Source organism: Micromys minutus, assembly GCF_963924665.1.
Source record: "Micromys minutus genome assembly, chromosome: 16".
Classification (NCBI taxonomy): Eukaryota; Metazoa; Chordata; class Mammalia; order Rodentia; family Muridae; genus Micromys; species Micromys minutus.
Window position 1 is genome coordinate 32,467,402 of NC_137985.1, and position 16,428 is coordinate 32,483,829.

Below are 16,428 nucleotides of genomic sequence, written 5' to 3' on the forward strand. Positions count from 1 at the left end.
ACAGAAACAATATTTAGAGCAGAGACTGAAAGTTAGGCCATCCAGAGACTGTAGGGATCCATCCTATATACAGTCATCAAACCCAGACAATATTGCAGATGTCAAGAAGTGCATGCTGACAGGAGCCTGATGTAACTGTCTCCTGAGAGTCTCTACTAAATCCTGAGAAATATAGAGTCAGATTCTCTCAACAAACCATTGGACTGAGAATGGTGTCCCTAATGGAGGAGTTAGAAAAAGGACTGAAAGAACTAAAAGGGTTTACAACCCCACAGGAAGAACAACAATATCAATCATTCAATCCTGTAGAGCTCCCAGAAATTAAATCACCTACCAAAAAATACACATGGGGGGACTCATGTATCCAGAAAAATAAGTAGCCTTATCATCAAGATAGGAGAGGTCCTTTGTCCTGTGAAGGCTCAATAAGCTAGTGTAAGGAAATGCCAGTGCTGGGAAGAGGGTGGGTGTGGATGAGTGGGGGAACACTCTTATACAGGCATGGCAAAGGTGGTGGGACAGAGGGATTACAAAGGGGAAACCTGTAAAGGAAATAACATTTGAAATGTAAGTAAAAAATACCCAATGAAAGAAAAGAAAAATTCTAAGAGTTATGAAAAAAAAATCAGCAGCTGACTTCACAGACCTGAATATTTTAGCAATAAGACCTATCCTGAAACCACTGAGGTTTCTTATTTAGATGGCCCTTATTAGGATGACTTCTATTTGCTTGACAAAAATCTTCCAACTAGGGATTCTTATTTGTAAGGTGGTTGACGATAACTGCATACTACAGTGTTTTTATTCAATTTGTCTATTTTGTTATGGATTACTTTTGTTATGAATTCATATTTCGTTATTAATACATCATCTTGTTGGGAAAATGCATTCATGAGCTTGTACACATGTGTACACACACATATTCACACATACATTATACACACATACAGAAAGAGAGAGAGAGAGGAGAGAGAGAGAGAGAGAGAGAGAGAGAGAGAGAGAGAGAGAGAGAGAGAGAGAGAGAGAGAGAAAGAGAGCGCCACAAAGTACTGATCAAGATAAACAGAAACAGCAAGTGAGACAGGCTCAGTTAAACCTCATAAGCACTATTAAAAGTGATCCTTTCAACTCACTATAGATGTAGCAGATAAATTTAATAGATATAATTTCAAACTATATTCCTTTTCCTGTTTTTTTCTTTGCAAACTCCCTATCCCATTCTCCTTCCCTCTGCTTCTATGAGGCTAGAGCCATGGGTCCCTGCATGTGTACTCTTTGGTTGGTGGTTTGTTTCCTGGGAGATATGAATGGGGTAAAGAATGCCTGGGTGGTTGTGGTTCTTCCTATGGAGTTGCAAATTTCTTCAGCTCCTCAGTCCTTTCTTTAACTCCTCCATTGGCAACTGCATGCTCAGTCCAATGGCTGGCTGCAAACATCAGCCTCTGTATTTGCTAGGCTCTGGCAGAGCCTCTAAGGAGACAGTCCCTTTTAAACTACTAGAGTAGATACAACCCACACAACTTAATCATAGAATTAAGTTATTTTGCTTATGTTATGCAAGGGTTAAATTGGAATGAAGTTTAGCATCTTCTAGCCCAATGAAGAAGATAAGTCAAAGAAACAATAGTAAAGAGACCAAGGGCAATTTGACTTGACACAACCTCCTTCACCCTTCTCCCTTATTTTTTTTAATAGTTGTACTGAGTATGTCAGTATTCTCCTCAGCTTATATACATTGCTGCTGCTGCTCTTGAATATAGTTCATGTTTAAAGGGATAGACTATATTATTGATTAAGATGATATCATAAAATGTGGCTGTTTTTTCCAATTAATAAATTTCAGACATTTCTAATATATACCTCACTTATATATAAGAAATTTTGATGGTGTGTTAGCTTATGTTACCTAATTTCATCTTTTTTTAAAATATTTACAGATACTTTTAGAGTGAATGGCTCTGGAAAATGCTTCCTTGGTCACTGAATTCATCCTGATGGGATTAACAAACCAGCCTGACCTACAAACACCCCTTTTTCTACTCTTTCTGGTGATGTACATGATAACTACATTGGGGAATTTGGCTTTGATCATGCTGATTGTTCTGAATTCTCAACTTCACACTCCCATGTACTTTTTCCTCCTTAACTTGTCCTGCATAGACTTTTGTTATTGCTCAGTTGGTACACCCAAAATGTTGATGAACTTTGTAGTAAAGAAGAATGTGATTTCATATGAGGGATGCATAGCACAGTTCTACTTCTTTTGTTTTTTTATCATTTCTGAGTGTTATGTGCTGACAGCAATGGCCTATGATCGCTATGTGGCCATTCGCAATCCTCTCTTGTACAACCTTGTCATGTCTCCAAAGGTGTGTTCTTATCTTATGCTTGGTTCATATTTGGTGGGGTTTTCTGATGGCATGATCCACACAGGGTGTGTCCTGAGACTGACCTTCTGTGATGGAAACATCATCAACCATTATTTCTGTGACCTCCTCCCTTTGCTGCAGCTCTCCTGCACCAGCACCTATGTCAACGAGATAGAGGTGTTAATTGTAGCAGGAAAAAACATCATTGCACCCACTTTAGTCATCTTTACTTCATATGGCTTCATCCTCTCAAGCATCCTCAAAATAAGCTCTACAGCAGGCAGGTCCAAAGCCTTCAGTACATGTACTTCCCACATAATAGCTGTTTCTCTATTCTTTGGATCAGGTACATTCATGTATCTAAACCCCTCCTCATCTGGGTCATTGGACCAAGGAAAAATATCTTCTGTCTTTTATAACATTGTGGTCCCCATGATGAATCCATTAATCTATAGCTTTAGGAACAACGATGTTAAAATTGCTCTGAAAAAAACCTTAAGCAAAAGAAAGGTTTAAACAGAATTTGGTATCTCTTTTCCCATGTATAGTTATAATATACAAGAGTTATTGTGTAATGGTTAATATATTTTCTGAATTCTTCACTGTATTGCGGGGGGAAGAACATTTTCTTTGACCCCTCCCATTGGAAAGCTTTTCACCCTTCACTATTTCAGCAATTTGAAAATATCAATAAGTAAATAATCGTTTGCTTTCATTATCTTTGTACCACATTGTCAAAGGAATTAATTGTTAGAGCAAGTCCATATAAGGATTACATAAATACTAAATAAAATCATGTCATTGGACAGTACTGCTATTATTTGTCTTCTTATTAAGTTGTGAGTTAAATAGTGTCTCTTTTCCTGATGTACTTTCTTTGGTGACCATATATCATTTGATTTAACAGTGCTCCCAGTGCATTCAGTAACTCATTTGTTGTACTATCAGGCTGTTTATAACATGGCTGCATAACTACACGTGCCCATAAGCAATGACTTCAATTTTTGTAAGATCTTTCACATTCATTTTTATTGTTCAGCTTTATAATATGTCCCACCCAATGGGTTATGACACAGGTATTTCTTTATTTCTTTTTTTTTTTACAGCTTTATTTAAAGAAGAGAGATACATGTACAGATTTTTAAAATCATGTTGGCAATTCTTTTAGAGGTTTAATAGCATGCATTGAAATCCCACTAGTTACCATAATCATAAAGTACATGTAGAACAGAATGTAACAATGAAACAATCAGAGTTTTCTTGGTGTGTATAGATTAAACATAATGATCTTTGAATAACAAAAATTGCCACAAGGATATATTCTTAGCTCTTGGAGTATTAATGATTTAAGGTCCAGGTGTTCCATACTCCGAGAGGGTGCTATACATTAATATTTTTTCCTGAGAAGGACTGAGGCTTTCACTATTTGGCCTTTGTTATTCTTTTTTTTAAACTTTATTTAAAAAAAACAAAGATAAAAGAAAAAAATTTAAGCATTTTTGCATAAATGTATACAAATACAATTGTGGCCTTTGTTATTTTTAAGCTTCATATGGCTTGGGAGTTGTTTCTAGGGTATTCAGAGCCTTCTGGTGCTAGTATCCAATTATCAGTGACTGCATATTATGTTTGTTCTTTTGTGACACAGTTTTGATAATGAAACTAAATGAAGATATTTTGAATGTGATATGAATTTTACAGTGCCAGCTGAAATACTCCTAAAAATTCATTCTATAAGGATCCACTTAGCCTTATACATGACAGAACTTGGAAGCATATTGATCACACTAATCTATTCCCACTATGCAGTGTGCCTCTGAGGGATATAAGTAAGGGCTTTCCAAACTACGTTCCCATCTCAGGAGCATCACTATAACTTGGCAACACTAGAAACAGAGACTTTCCATCTATGTGTTATTAAAGATGGTTTTGATGCCTCCTCAAGGTCATTGGAAGTAGAACTCATAACATATTTGCTCTATGAATATCATCTTTAGTGGTTTATCATGTTGTAATCTATGTGAGCCAAGAATATTATTCCCTTCAAACAAAAGCTTTAATGACACAGGAAAAAAACTTTTAAATGAAAATCACTGAAAGGGCAGGACTCACAATTTTCTAATAACAATGAACGTTTAAACATAAATCTTTAAATTGTTCCACACACATAAAGCCATGATGGAAGGCCAATAGAACTTTCCCAGTGAATTTTAAGATGTTAACAATTTCCTTCACCTTTGCTCTTCTAAATATTTCTGCATATTTAAATTTTCCAAACTCATGTTCTTCATTCACTGAAAAAAGCATTGTCCAGTTGGTCAATCAGTTCAAGTTAAAGATGATACTGGGAGGGTAACAGAGTAAATAAAAGGTTACACTCAAGACTGTGATCCCGATTAACATTCCTGACCCTCACCCTTCTTCAACCAAAAGCCAAAATGTGATGACAGGAAGGCATTTTTAATGACCACACTGGACAGTTATAGATAGGTTTGCAGTCTTAGTTTAATCATCAAGTTCATGGTCAGAGATATAAAGTCTCAGAAATTACACGTGTATGGTTTCCAAGAAAATAAACCTGTTGTTGAAATTTAGCATACACACACACACACACACACACACACACACTTGTACACATACAAATGAAAAGTAGATGTATAAGAAAATAAACTGTAAATTGGTTTAATGAACATTTTGAATAGAAAAAAGCAACTGTGATGCACATATCTTTCTGATGTATTCCTGTAGTTTTCATTTTTGGTTCTATTGCGTGATAACAGCTTTTAAATGTTTTAATATTCAAATGTTCTTTGATTGTAAGAGCAAATAGCATCAGCTTTACCATAGTTTAAATCCTTTCCCTTAAAACCACTATGGAATATAATTGCCAGTGTAAAGTACTTTCTAGGGCTTTGAAGAGATGATCAGTCTTGGTAGCAATTGTCCTGATTGCACTGATGAAACTATTAAAGAACTGGAATCATTTTTGTAGAAGTATAAAAATAATATATCTGTCCCTCTACTGCTCATTCTCCTTCTTGCACCATGACTCTCTTACTCCCAGCATCAATCCCAACAAACTGAAAATTCATGCGTATATATTATATAACAACACTATCATAAATTACGTAGTACCTTACAGCAGAATTGGTTTTAGTGCATTTTCTGTGTCATGCCTAGTATTTTTTTTTCAGCATAGCTGTTATTAATTGCCTGCTCTATTAGCAAGAATAAAATCCTAGCCCTTCTGAAACTCTATCTACATAATTTTATGTCAGAGATAGGCTTTATGTGTATGTGATTCTTTCCTCTATAAACTATTCTTTTAAAAACTTAAAAGATAAATAAAGAGATACACAGGAGAGAAACAAACTTCTGAAGAAATAGAGTGGATTTCAGAAGAAATTTTTCCAATGATTATAAAACAAGAGATTGTAAGAAAATATAAGCTATCATGGAGATGGAGTGTTTTGTAAGAATATGTTCTACTACAGAGATTGGGGCTGTATAAGAATATAGATCATTACTGTAGAGAGCTTATTTATAGAAATTTAAAGTACAAATTTAAAAAATATATACATTATCACAAGTGCCTCATATTAAAGTGTTGCAACTATGATAAATGTCAAAGTAACATTTCATGTTGTTCTTTTCCACTAGTGATCTATTTATGTATTTATTTTTATTTATTTATTTACTTATTTGGAATGGTGGGACTTAAGAATTTAGTTAAGCCTAATTTGGTGAAACATATCACTATATTCGAAACTACACAGGCACTTTTAGAAATCTGCCAGGTGTTATTTCTTTCTCTCAACAAGATATGATTAATTTATAAAAGACATATATAGATATTTGTATTTTAACATGCTATTTCCTTGTGTCTGCTGGGCAGGGGATACATCATTAGTGCTCATCTCAACTGTGAATGAAACAAGTGCAAATGCTTCTTGGTAAATGTTGTGGCTTCTCCAAGAAAAACAGTAATAAATTCTATTTAGCAATAACCAAAAAATTATAATATGATACATGCATGGGTCTGTGAAACAACAGGTGTTTGGGGTTATTTACTTAGGACTGCACAAGAAGTTAATGGGAGAAGTGTGGGATTCAAAGGCAGGTACCCATTGAGGAGCCACAGAAGCAGATTTCACTAAAGCTCCCACACTGAGGCTTTCTGTCTAAATTGTAACCAGCTCTTGCTTCCTTTCAGAAACTGTTTAGTGCTACTATGTTCTTGGAGCACTACACTGTCAATTGCATGGTTTTTGCAAGCATCCAGAGAATTGTGAGCATATTCCAAGAATAAATGCTACATTTTTGAGGCTCTGTCTAAAAAATATTGAATATGTCCTGTTTATGGTACAGTAAATTATTATTTCTTAATTATTTAATTTAAACTTTTTTTCTCATTGGACTTTTGCCAACCAAAGAAAGGAGAGAGATAGAGGAAATTTAATATAAATCAGTAGACTTCCCATATATTGAGGTGAAACTTTAAAATAGAATTTATTTGTTTTGTTTTATTTTGGTTTTTTTTTGTATCATTATTAGGAACTAGTTACAATAAAGAAATATGTCATGTATTAATTTACTAATTGCATTTATATATAAATTCAATCTATAATATATTGACTGTATAAACTAATAGCTTCTGGTATAAAATTTAAATGGTGTAAGTAATGTACTTTTATCATCTTTGTGCTCTCTCTTCAATCTTGCTTCTGCTCAGGACAGAAAACATGGTATCTCTCTGAACACACCTCTTTTCCTGATTTCTTTGAACTTCCATGCTGTTTTCTTCAATTTACAGAACTTATTTTATCATAAATTCATAATATATTTTTTTATTCACTAATTTAGTTCTATGCTTCTATACTGGTTCTGTAACTTAAGGTACAATGAAGAATTACCAAGAAAGGTAAATATATAGGTATAGCTATTGAATGCCAGGAATGACAAAACAGAATCACATGGTGGATCTTATTCAACCTCTTTAGGATAAACCTCCACAATCATTGCCACACTGTCTAAATTACTTAACATTTTAATTATTTTTGTAAGGGTTACTTTCTGTTATCATTCTAGCCAGTTATTATTTTTTTCCCTTGCTGACAGGCATTAAGAATGGAGGAGGTTAGAATCCCAATGTGTGTGTGTGTGTGTTTGAATGCTTATTTTGTTGTGCTGATGGTGGTGTTTGTAGTTGGTATTGCCTTTCTTTTATCTTCCTGCTGTCCCCACAAAGACTTATTCTGTAATCAGGGCTGTCATAAAATTTCTAAAAATCCACATTCCCACATTCCACACTCAAGAATTACAGGCTTGAGACTCCAAGTACTATTTCATGTAGTTTTGATTTGCAATTTTCCAGATGGTAAAGGGTGATAAATATTATTTCACATATTTATTAGCTATTATAGTTTTTGAGGGCTTAATTTCAATTAATTTGCTCATTTAATTATTTTGTTTGTTTATTATTTGCAACAGCGGATATCACAATAAGGGTTCTGTGCCTGCTCCGCAAGCATTCTTTCAGTGTGCTTCCTTTCCAGCTTTTACCAGACCATTTGCTCCCTCAATTATCGTTCTTAGTCATTTAAGTCTTTGCATTTGGGTATTTATACAACATGAGATGGATAGCTGTCCAATAGTTTTCTTTCATTCTGATTGCTGTCACTTTACTCATTATTTTTCTTATAAGAATCTTTTGAGTTTCCTTGAATTCCACTTATTAATTCTATTATTTTCTGCAATTGAAGTGTTATCCAAAACGGGATATCTGATACTGAGGCATATTGGAATAAACAATGGGAATCAAGGTTCCATCTTCTGTATGTACATAAGGAGTTTTCCCAATAGCATTTATTGAAAAGGATGTATTTTCATTAGCATAAAATTTGATCCATTGTGTTGAAACACAGAGGACCTCTGATATGTATGCCAGTCTACTTTGACAAACCTTACTTCATATGTGCACATAGGAATATGGAACTATAACTATAAATAAATTTCAGGCATCTTATGATACCTTTTTGGCAGGTTCATAGTAAGAATAGTTACAGCAGAGATTTAAACTCAAAAGAACTTAGAGTTTCTTTCTTTTTATATAATCTATTCTTTACAAAATGTTTTTTGAAAGTTAAAGAACTTCAAATGTCTTGCTAAAATCCCAGAAGATTGTGGAAAATCCTCAGAAATACCGTGTGATTATATCCTTGGATTTTTCTCTATTAAAATTGTTCGTACATAGTGGAACAATTCCCAAAGGAGAGCATGCAACTCTGCCCTGGGAAATAGCTACTTCTGGAGGGAAATTAAAGATGGAGTAGAACTTGAAATCCCTTAAGATTCAATGTTAGGTTTAGAGCATCTATGGTAAATAGGCTCAGAAGTTTCTGTCATCATTAGGTTCCTGCATTCTGGCAGAAAATTCTAAAAATAAGAATAATTTTCTGTGCTGGTCCAACAGAGAGACAGTAATCTGAATGAGATGTTTTTAACTTCTTGCAGGTTCTTTTTTTATGACATTGAATAGGTGAGAAGAAAAATAGAGATAAACTCTCAAATAGAAATCATGTCACTTCCCCACTGAAGGCCAGTGATGGATCGGTTTTGATGGATGTTAATATATTTATCATCAGACATCAGAATCTTTAGGAGACTGGGAAGGAAGTGCCTTTTTTGAATCCATAGTAGTAAAGCAGCCAGAAAAAAGGTAAACCCTGAATGATCCATGGCTTGATAATTTTCACTTCGTACATAAAGAAGTATAAATCATGGGATCTGTAGCAAGCCTCTGGGTGAATTCTTTTTGTCCTATTCATTAATGAAGGATGACTAGTGGGGAAATGTCCAGCAACATTCCCCTAAGCATTACCTTAAGACAGAGTCACACATTGCAGGTGGGGGACTTGAGAATAAGTGGTAGTCATGTTCTTTAAAGGACTTGCTGTTTTTCTTTAGACAACGGAGAGACAGGAACCATTGAAATCCAGTTCTTTGGGGTTAAGGTGCAGATTTCCTTGCTAAAGTCACCTGGTTCTGATTTATGTTTCTACAGATGCCACAGATAAAGATGGAAAATGACTCTTCAGTGTCTGAATTCATTCTTTTGGGACTGATGTACCAGCCTGAGCTCAGGTGGCCCTTATTTGTCCTGTTCTTGGTGAATTATACAGCCACTGTGATGGGAAACCTGAGCTTAATGACTCTGATCTGTTTGAATTCCCATCTTCACACGCCAATGTACTTTTTTATTTTCAACTTGTCCTTCATTGACTTTTGTTATTCATTTGTTTTTACCCCCAAAATGCTGATGGGATTTGTCTCAGAACACAACACCATCTCCTTCACAGGATGCATGACTCAGCTGTTCTTTTTCTGTCTTTTTGTTAACTCTGAGTGCTATGTGCTGACAGCCATGGCCTATGACAGATATGTGGCCATCTGTAGGCCTTTGCTGTACACAGTGGTCATGTCTCCCAGGGCTTGTTTCCTGCTAATGCTTGCTACACACTTGATGGGTGCCTCTTCTGCTATTGTCCACACAGGGTGTATAATTCAGCTCAGGTTTTGTGGTTCAAAAGTCATCAACCACTACATGTGTGACACATTCCCCCTTCTTGAGCTCTCCTGTGGTAGCAGCCATGTCAATGAGCTGGTGAGTTCTGTCTCTGTGGCTGTGGTTGTTGTTATATCTAGCCTCATCATTGTTTCCTCATACGCTTTGATTCTTGTCAATGTTATTCATTTGTCCTCATCTAAGGTTTGGTCCAAAGCTGTGAGCACATGTAGCTCTCATATAATAACTGTTGCCCTGTTCTATGGATTTGGTCTGCTTGCTCATCTCAAACCCTCATCTGCAGGGTCTGTAGTTCAGGGGAAATATTTTTCAATAGTTTACACTTTTGTGTTGCCTTTGTTGAATCCCCTCATTTATAGCCTTAGGAACAAGGATGTCAAATTTGCTGTGAAGAGAACACTAAAGAGAGTCACAATCTAAGAGAAGTGATTGAGTTGTAGCCATAATCCATGTCTCTAATTTGGCTTCTCTTCACTTTTCTTCCCTGTCCACTTCTATGGTGCAGCTTCTTTCTCTTTACTTTTACTTCCCAAATATGTCCAGAGTAGGATCAGAATATGTCCACTCTAATTTCTTCTTCTCTTTCTCTATAAAATGCAGTTTTATTTTTTCCCCTTCTCTTCAAAGCTTTTGTGTGAATGTGGCTCTAATTTACTACTGCACCAGAATCATATAAAGACCTTGTAGGGATCGTTTTCAACATACTTTTCAATTACTTATTTACTCATATAGAGAATTTCATGACTAATATATATGTGTATAAATTTGTATCTAATTATTTTCCTCCAGCTCTTCCTGTGTTCCCTTTCCTATCACTCTCAAATTCATGACTTATATTTTATTTAACATATATAAAAATATAACAAAATACATTTGCATATATATACATAAATAGAACTAGCTTTTTTCTTTTACATTTTATATTTACATAGGAGCTTTTAGAGCTGACTGTTTGGGGTCAAGTATCCTTTGAGAGAACTCATCTCAGGAAAAGTCAGAGTTTTTCTATAACCAGCAGCTATTCATTGCCTCTAGCTCTGCATCTAGGGGTGGAGACTTGTGAAATTTCAAATATCCACTTTGGCATGTCAAATGCTGCAACTGTTTTAGTTGTGTGGGTCTTGTTTAGGCAGCTATATTTTTGAGATTTCCTGAATACAACTCCCTTCAAATAAAGAAGATACTATCTCAAGTTCAAGCATTTGAACTTGTCTCTTGGAATCTTCTCAGCTGTCATCTTTGATATCCTGTGAGCCTTTGGTATAGTAGCTCTAGTGATTCACTGGGTATGGAAAACCATATTCAGATTTTCTTTCCATATTCTCAGCTTTGAATTTCTATAGTGTAAATTTTTACTGCAAAAAAGAAGAGTCTTTAATGATGGTATCTGTTTGTATAAGGATGTTTATTGAATATATTAATGAATTATACTGGTTTGGGAAAGTGACAGTACTAGGGTGTCTTCTAGAATCCATAGTTTTACTGGCCATGGTTAGTTATTTGGCTAGATTTTAAGTATTAGGCATCAATTCCCTCATGTTACATAGGACTTAAGACAACTATACAGCTGTTAGTAGGTGCCAACATTGCACCCATAGCAATATGGTCATTCTTATTTATAGTCTTTGCATCTATGTAAGAGTATTGATTGTTTTCTCACTTGTGGCATACAGCAAACCTTTAGATACTCTGAGAGCTAGTCTCCTCTTCAAGTCCAGGTTTGGAAAGCCTTGTTTTAGTTGTTGTTCAATAGAGTTTAAAAAAAAAACTCCCTATTAATTCATGGTATTCCTGTTGCCTTTAGCTGCCTCTCAGAATATGATTGCAAACCCCTATTACTTCAGACATTGTAGTCTTCCAAATTGGAAGAAATGAGCTGGAAATGATATTTCATATTTAAACAAATAATACCAATTTTTCTTTTTGTAATATATAATATTTATCCAAGAAATTTAAGGTAGTGACTGTTCTCTAAATAAGTCTATCTCTGTTTTGATTTTCTGAAAGATTTCTGCAGCTATTCTGCAGCTACATTTCCCGTTTGGGGGTATTAATTACTTACAATAATATTAAAAGTGAAAGTAGATCATAAAAGTTTTATAGTATAGAGTCATCAATCCTTTGAGAATTTTTCAGAGTTTTGTAAAAATATTTCATATTTGGGGTTTTAAGCTATATGCCTTCAATCATACTATATGTTTTTGGAATCATGTTTATCTTTTCTAGATATTTGAAGATGGATTTAGATTAACTTTTTGCCCATGTCTTTTTCAAACCTCCTGATATTGCTGTTTTGACTATTTGTCTAGATGTAAATAGAATTATTGTTAGATTCACCTGTTGATTATATATGTGGATATTTTTTAAAAGTTCCTTTCTATTGAAGAGAGTATTACACATTTTCCTTATTATATGACTAGCACTCTCTCAGAGTGTGGTACACCTGGACCTCAAATCATTAATAATTCAAGAGCTAAGATAATAGCCTTGTGGCAACTTTTGGTATTCACAGATCATTATGCTTAATCTATATCCAACAAGAAATCTGTTTCCATGTTAGGTTCTGTCCTACATGTACTTCATGCTTATGGTAACTAGTGAGATTTCAATGCACGCTATCAAACCTTTAAAAGAATTAAGTACTGACAAAAATATTAATATAATGTTATGCCAAAATGCCTTTAAATATCTGTATATGTGTCCCTGTTTTTTTAAAAAATAAAGCGGTAAAAAAAAAAGTACAAAGAAGCATGGAGCAAGTAGGGAGGTTGTAGGAAGGAAGGGGAAAAAAGTGAAAGAACCAGCCTCCTTCCTTGAAGGATTTCTAGAAATACCAAATGTTTGATATCGCAGAAAACAGGATCAAACTGACTGACAATGGAAAGTGACCTCTAGCCAATCATGTGCTGGGATTGTTGTTAAAACTAGTTATCTGCATGTAGAACAATGCAAATAGATAAATACTTACCACCCTTTATATAACTCAGCTTCTAAAAGATTAAAGAACTCAACATAAAGTCTGATAAATTGTACCTTATAGAAGAGAAAGTATTTGGCACAGAAGAGATTTTCTGAACAGAACATTAATAGTGTAGACACTCTGATCAACAATAAATAAATGAAGCTGAAAAGAGCTTCTATAAGGCTAAGGATACAGTCATTAGATAAAGTGGCAGCCTATAGAATGAAAGAAGATATTTCCAACTCCCCATTAGGATGTTGGTTTCCAAAGTATTAAAAACTCAATAGACTAGATACCAAAATAATTTCTTCAATTAAAAATGTGGTACAAATCTAAATGAAGGTTTTTCAATAGAGCAACCTCAAATGGCCATGAAATTCTAAATATTCTACATTCTTAGATATCAGACACATGCAAATCAAAACTGCTTTGAGATTCCATCTTATAACAGTCAGAATGGATAAGTTCAGTAACACAACTGATGTCACATGCCCTGGATGTTGTGGAATAAGCTGTTCCTGGTAGGAGTGCAAACTTGTAAAGCCACAATAAAAATTAATGTGGCTGTTCCTCACAAAATTACAAATCTCAGTATATTTGCATGCATCTGTATCACTCTCCCTGACATACCCAAAGGATGTTTCATCCTGCCATAGCAACACTTGCTTGGCCATATTTATTGCCATTCTCTTCACAATAGCCAGCAACTGAAAAGAAACTAGATGTTCCTCAACAGAAGATTCGATGAAGAAAATACCACGTGCTTTACACAATGAAGTATTACTCAGTTGTTTAAAATGACACAATAACATTTGAAGGCAAGTTTTTAGGAATAGAAAAAATTATACTGACTGAGATTAAACCAGTCACAAACAGATAATGATGATATTAATTCACTTATTTGTAGATACCTACTGTTAAACAAAAGATAAGATAAGAAACTGATATGAAAGCTACAATTAATAAACCCAGAGAAGTTAGGTACAGAGGAAGAGCCTGGGAGGGAGTAATGAGATAGAATTTATTAGTGGATAATTGGGAATGGGAAGATGAGGGAAAGTGGTTTTGAAATAGAGACTATAAGGAGAGAATTGAGGGACATTTGACAAGTGGTATGGTACAGTAGAAACTTCCTAAAATATATGAAGGTAATAAAAACTGACCAAGACTGGCTCATTAAAACAACAGGTTCCCCAGGGCAGGAGTGAGGACTAAAAAGGAAAGAGACAATTAGACAAAACTGCAACATGATCCCCAGCCAGTTCTGAGGATGAAAGGCAGGTTTAATTTTTTTCAGTCTTCTTTTATACCATTTTAATTAAATGTAAATAATAATAAGGTCAGTTCTAGGTTAAGGTTCATCTACAATGAACACAAATAAACAGGAAACTAGCAAGGTCATAAACAAAATCCCATGATCACTGTTGCTAAGGGCTTGTAAAGATGACAGGATTATCTGAGCCTACTTCCTTGTCCTAGGCAAAGTCACACTTGTGCCTACAGCCTACTTCTTTGTTCTAGCCTAAAATCAGATTCCTCTCTGAGTTTACTTCCCTGTCCTAGCCTAATATCAATTTTCTTCCTGTGGTAACTCTACTTTTTTTGTTCTGACCCAATGTCAAACTCTTGCCAGCAACCCCAAAAGCTCTCCACAAATAATGAAGTCTCCAAATATTGAGGTAGATGGAATCCCAACTGGTCATCTTTAGTCACCAAGTGTCAATTGATGAGACTGAGTCACATACAACTGAGATGTTGGCCAAAGTATTTCCATAGATTCCATAAATAAACCAACTATTGCCAAGACAATAGCTTACTCTCTATAGACTGACAGCAAAGTCTACTTTTTTTGAGGAAATACTCATACAACTCATTGAACATGAAGAGGAAGAGCTTGTCCCACATGGAACCTTCATCCTTACTCTCTAATATCTTTGGTATGGATATGCATTTTTTGAAGACTATCAAAAGAAAATGCAATCACCAACCGAGTTACAAACCCTTTGATCTATAATTTGTCATAACTAAAATATATTCTATGCAATATACACAAAGATTGTGAGAGTGGCCAATCAATATCTGGTTTGATTAAAGTCTATCCCATAGGATAGAATTCATAACTAATACTGTTTCTGTTACCAAGAACCAGGAATTAGATATCTCGTAAAACTCAGATAAAAGCAAATACTACTAGTCTAAAATCGATAAGAAAATGAGTCATAATGTTATTAATGATATTCAGTAATTGTCAAAGAGGCTTCCTGCAATAGCAGATGGGAACAAATTAAAGACACTGTCATTCGTTACTCATACCTTAGGATACATAGTTATAAATGGGATATCTCTATTGATGTCTTAGGTATCAGGAAACCTCTGGGCCAAAGAGCCAAAAATGGTGTAAGAACTGAGAGTATGGAGGACAACAGGAGAACAAGGTACAATGACTACTTTGAGCAAAGCTCACAGAAATCACAGAGTGAAGCCACAAGCACATAGACAACACTGGTCTGCCTCATGCTCCATGCATATACATTCTAGCATTCAGTGCAGTATTTTTATGGGGCCCCTGAATATGTAACTGAGTGGATCTCTGATTTCTCTTGCGGCTTTTAGTTTTCTGAGAGTTTTCCTTGTCCAGCTTTGATGTGATGGGTTTTTGTCGGGTCTTGTTATCATTTTATGTTTGCTGGTTATTTCTTAGAAGCATATTTGTCTCTAGTAAAAGAGAGAAAGCAAGTGGATCTTGATATGTGGGGCTGTACGGAGGAACTGGATGGAGTAGAGGGAAGTGAGAGAGTAATCTATTATATTTAAAATGATATTGATTTAATACATTAACATCTACAAAAATTAAAATTAATAAGTAAATCAGAGTCAGGGACAAAGTTCAGTTTGACAGGTTTCATCCCTAGAACCCAAATAAAAAGTACATTTAATATTCATAAGAAAGTAGTAAGATTGTTTTATATGAATATAAAACATTCATATGAGACAAATAATTTATTTAATAGTATCACTTATATAATATAAAATATCATCTCTTAGTTATGAATTAAGGTTAAGTAGAAACTTTATCATATCTACAGCAAAAGTGGTTCATGATAAGTTTTTCCACTGATAGATGAATAGCCCAGTCACCATGCAAATTATCTATATACAAAGGGTTAATCCTTTGATTTTTAATACATACTGTTTTAAAATGACAATTTTAAGTTTATCTAGGAAAGAACAGCTTGGTAATTTTTCTTTGAATTTTATTTAAATGTATTATCTTTTAGAGGGTCTTAACTTTAAAGTACTCACCACCCTAATGGATCACTTTGCTTTTGCATCTAATTTTCTCAACCACAGTAGTAGTCACAGAATATCTTAAAATAATTAAAGAAATAAATTTTTTCTTGTCAATGTGTGTATGTGATGAGGGGAGTTGATATTAACATGCAGGGGATGTAGTTCATGGATATTGTTTCTGTTCTTCATAGCAAAGAGCCACAACATATACAAAAAGCCAA

General features: G+C 34.6%; 2 protein-coding genes across 2 annotated transcripts in view; both read left to right on the plus strand.

Moving 5' to 3' along the window:
• Positions 1 to 1,952: 1,952 nt before the first annotated feature.
• Positions 1,953 to 16,428, plus strand: part of LOC308431103 (olfactory receptor 8B3-like) — a gene marked incomplete at both ends in the record, with an annotated part of 57,543 nt that continues 43,067 nt past the window's right edge. The window contains one exon of the mRNA XM_080930466.1: positions 1,953 to 2,099. Coding sequence (XP_080786592.1) covers positions 1,953 to 2,099 — 147 coding nt within the window. The remainder of the gene's footprint in view (positions 2,100 to 16,428) is intronic.
• On the plus strand, positions 9,433 to 10,374 carry LOC308431098 (olfactory receptor 8C8-like; the record flags this gene model as incomplete). The annotated part of the gene is made up of 1 exon (XM_080930449.1): positions 9,433 to 10,374. One exon carries the CDS (start codon positions 9,433 to 9,435, stop codon positions 10,372 to 10,374), a length of 942 nt encoding a protein of 313 aa, XP_080786575.1.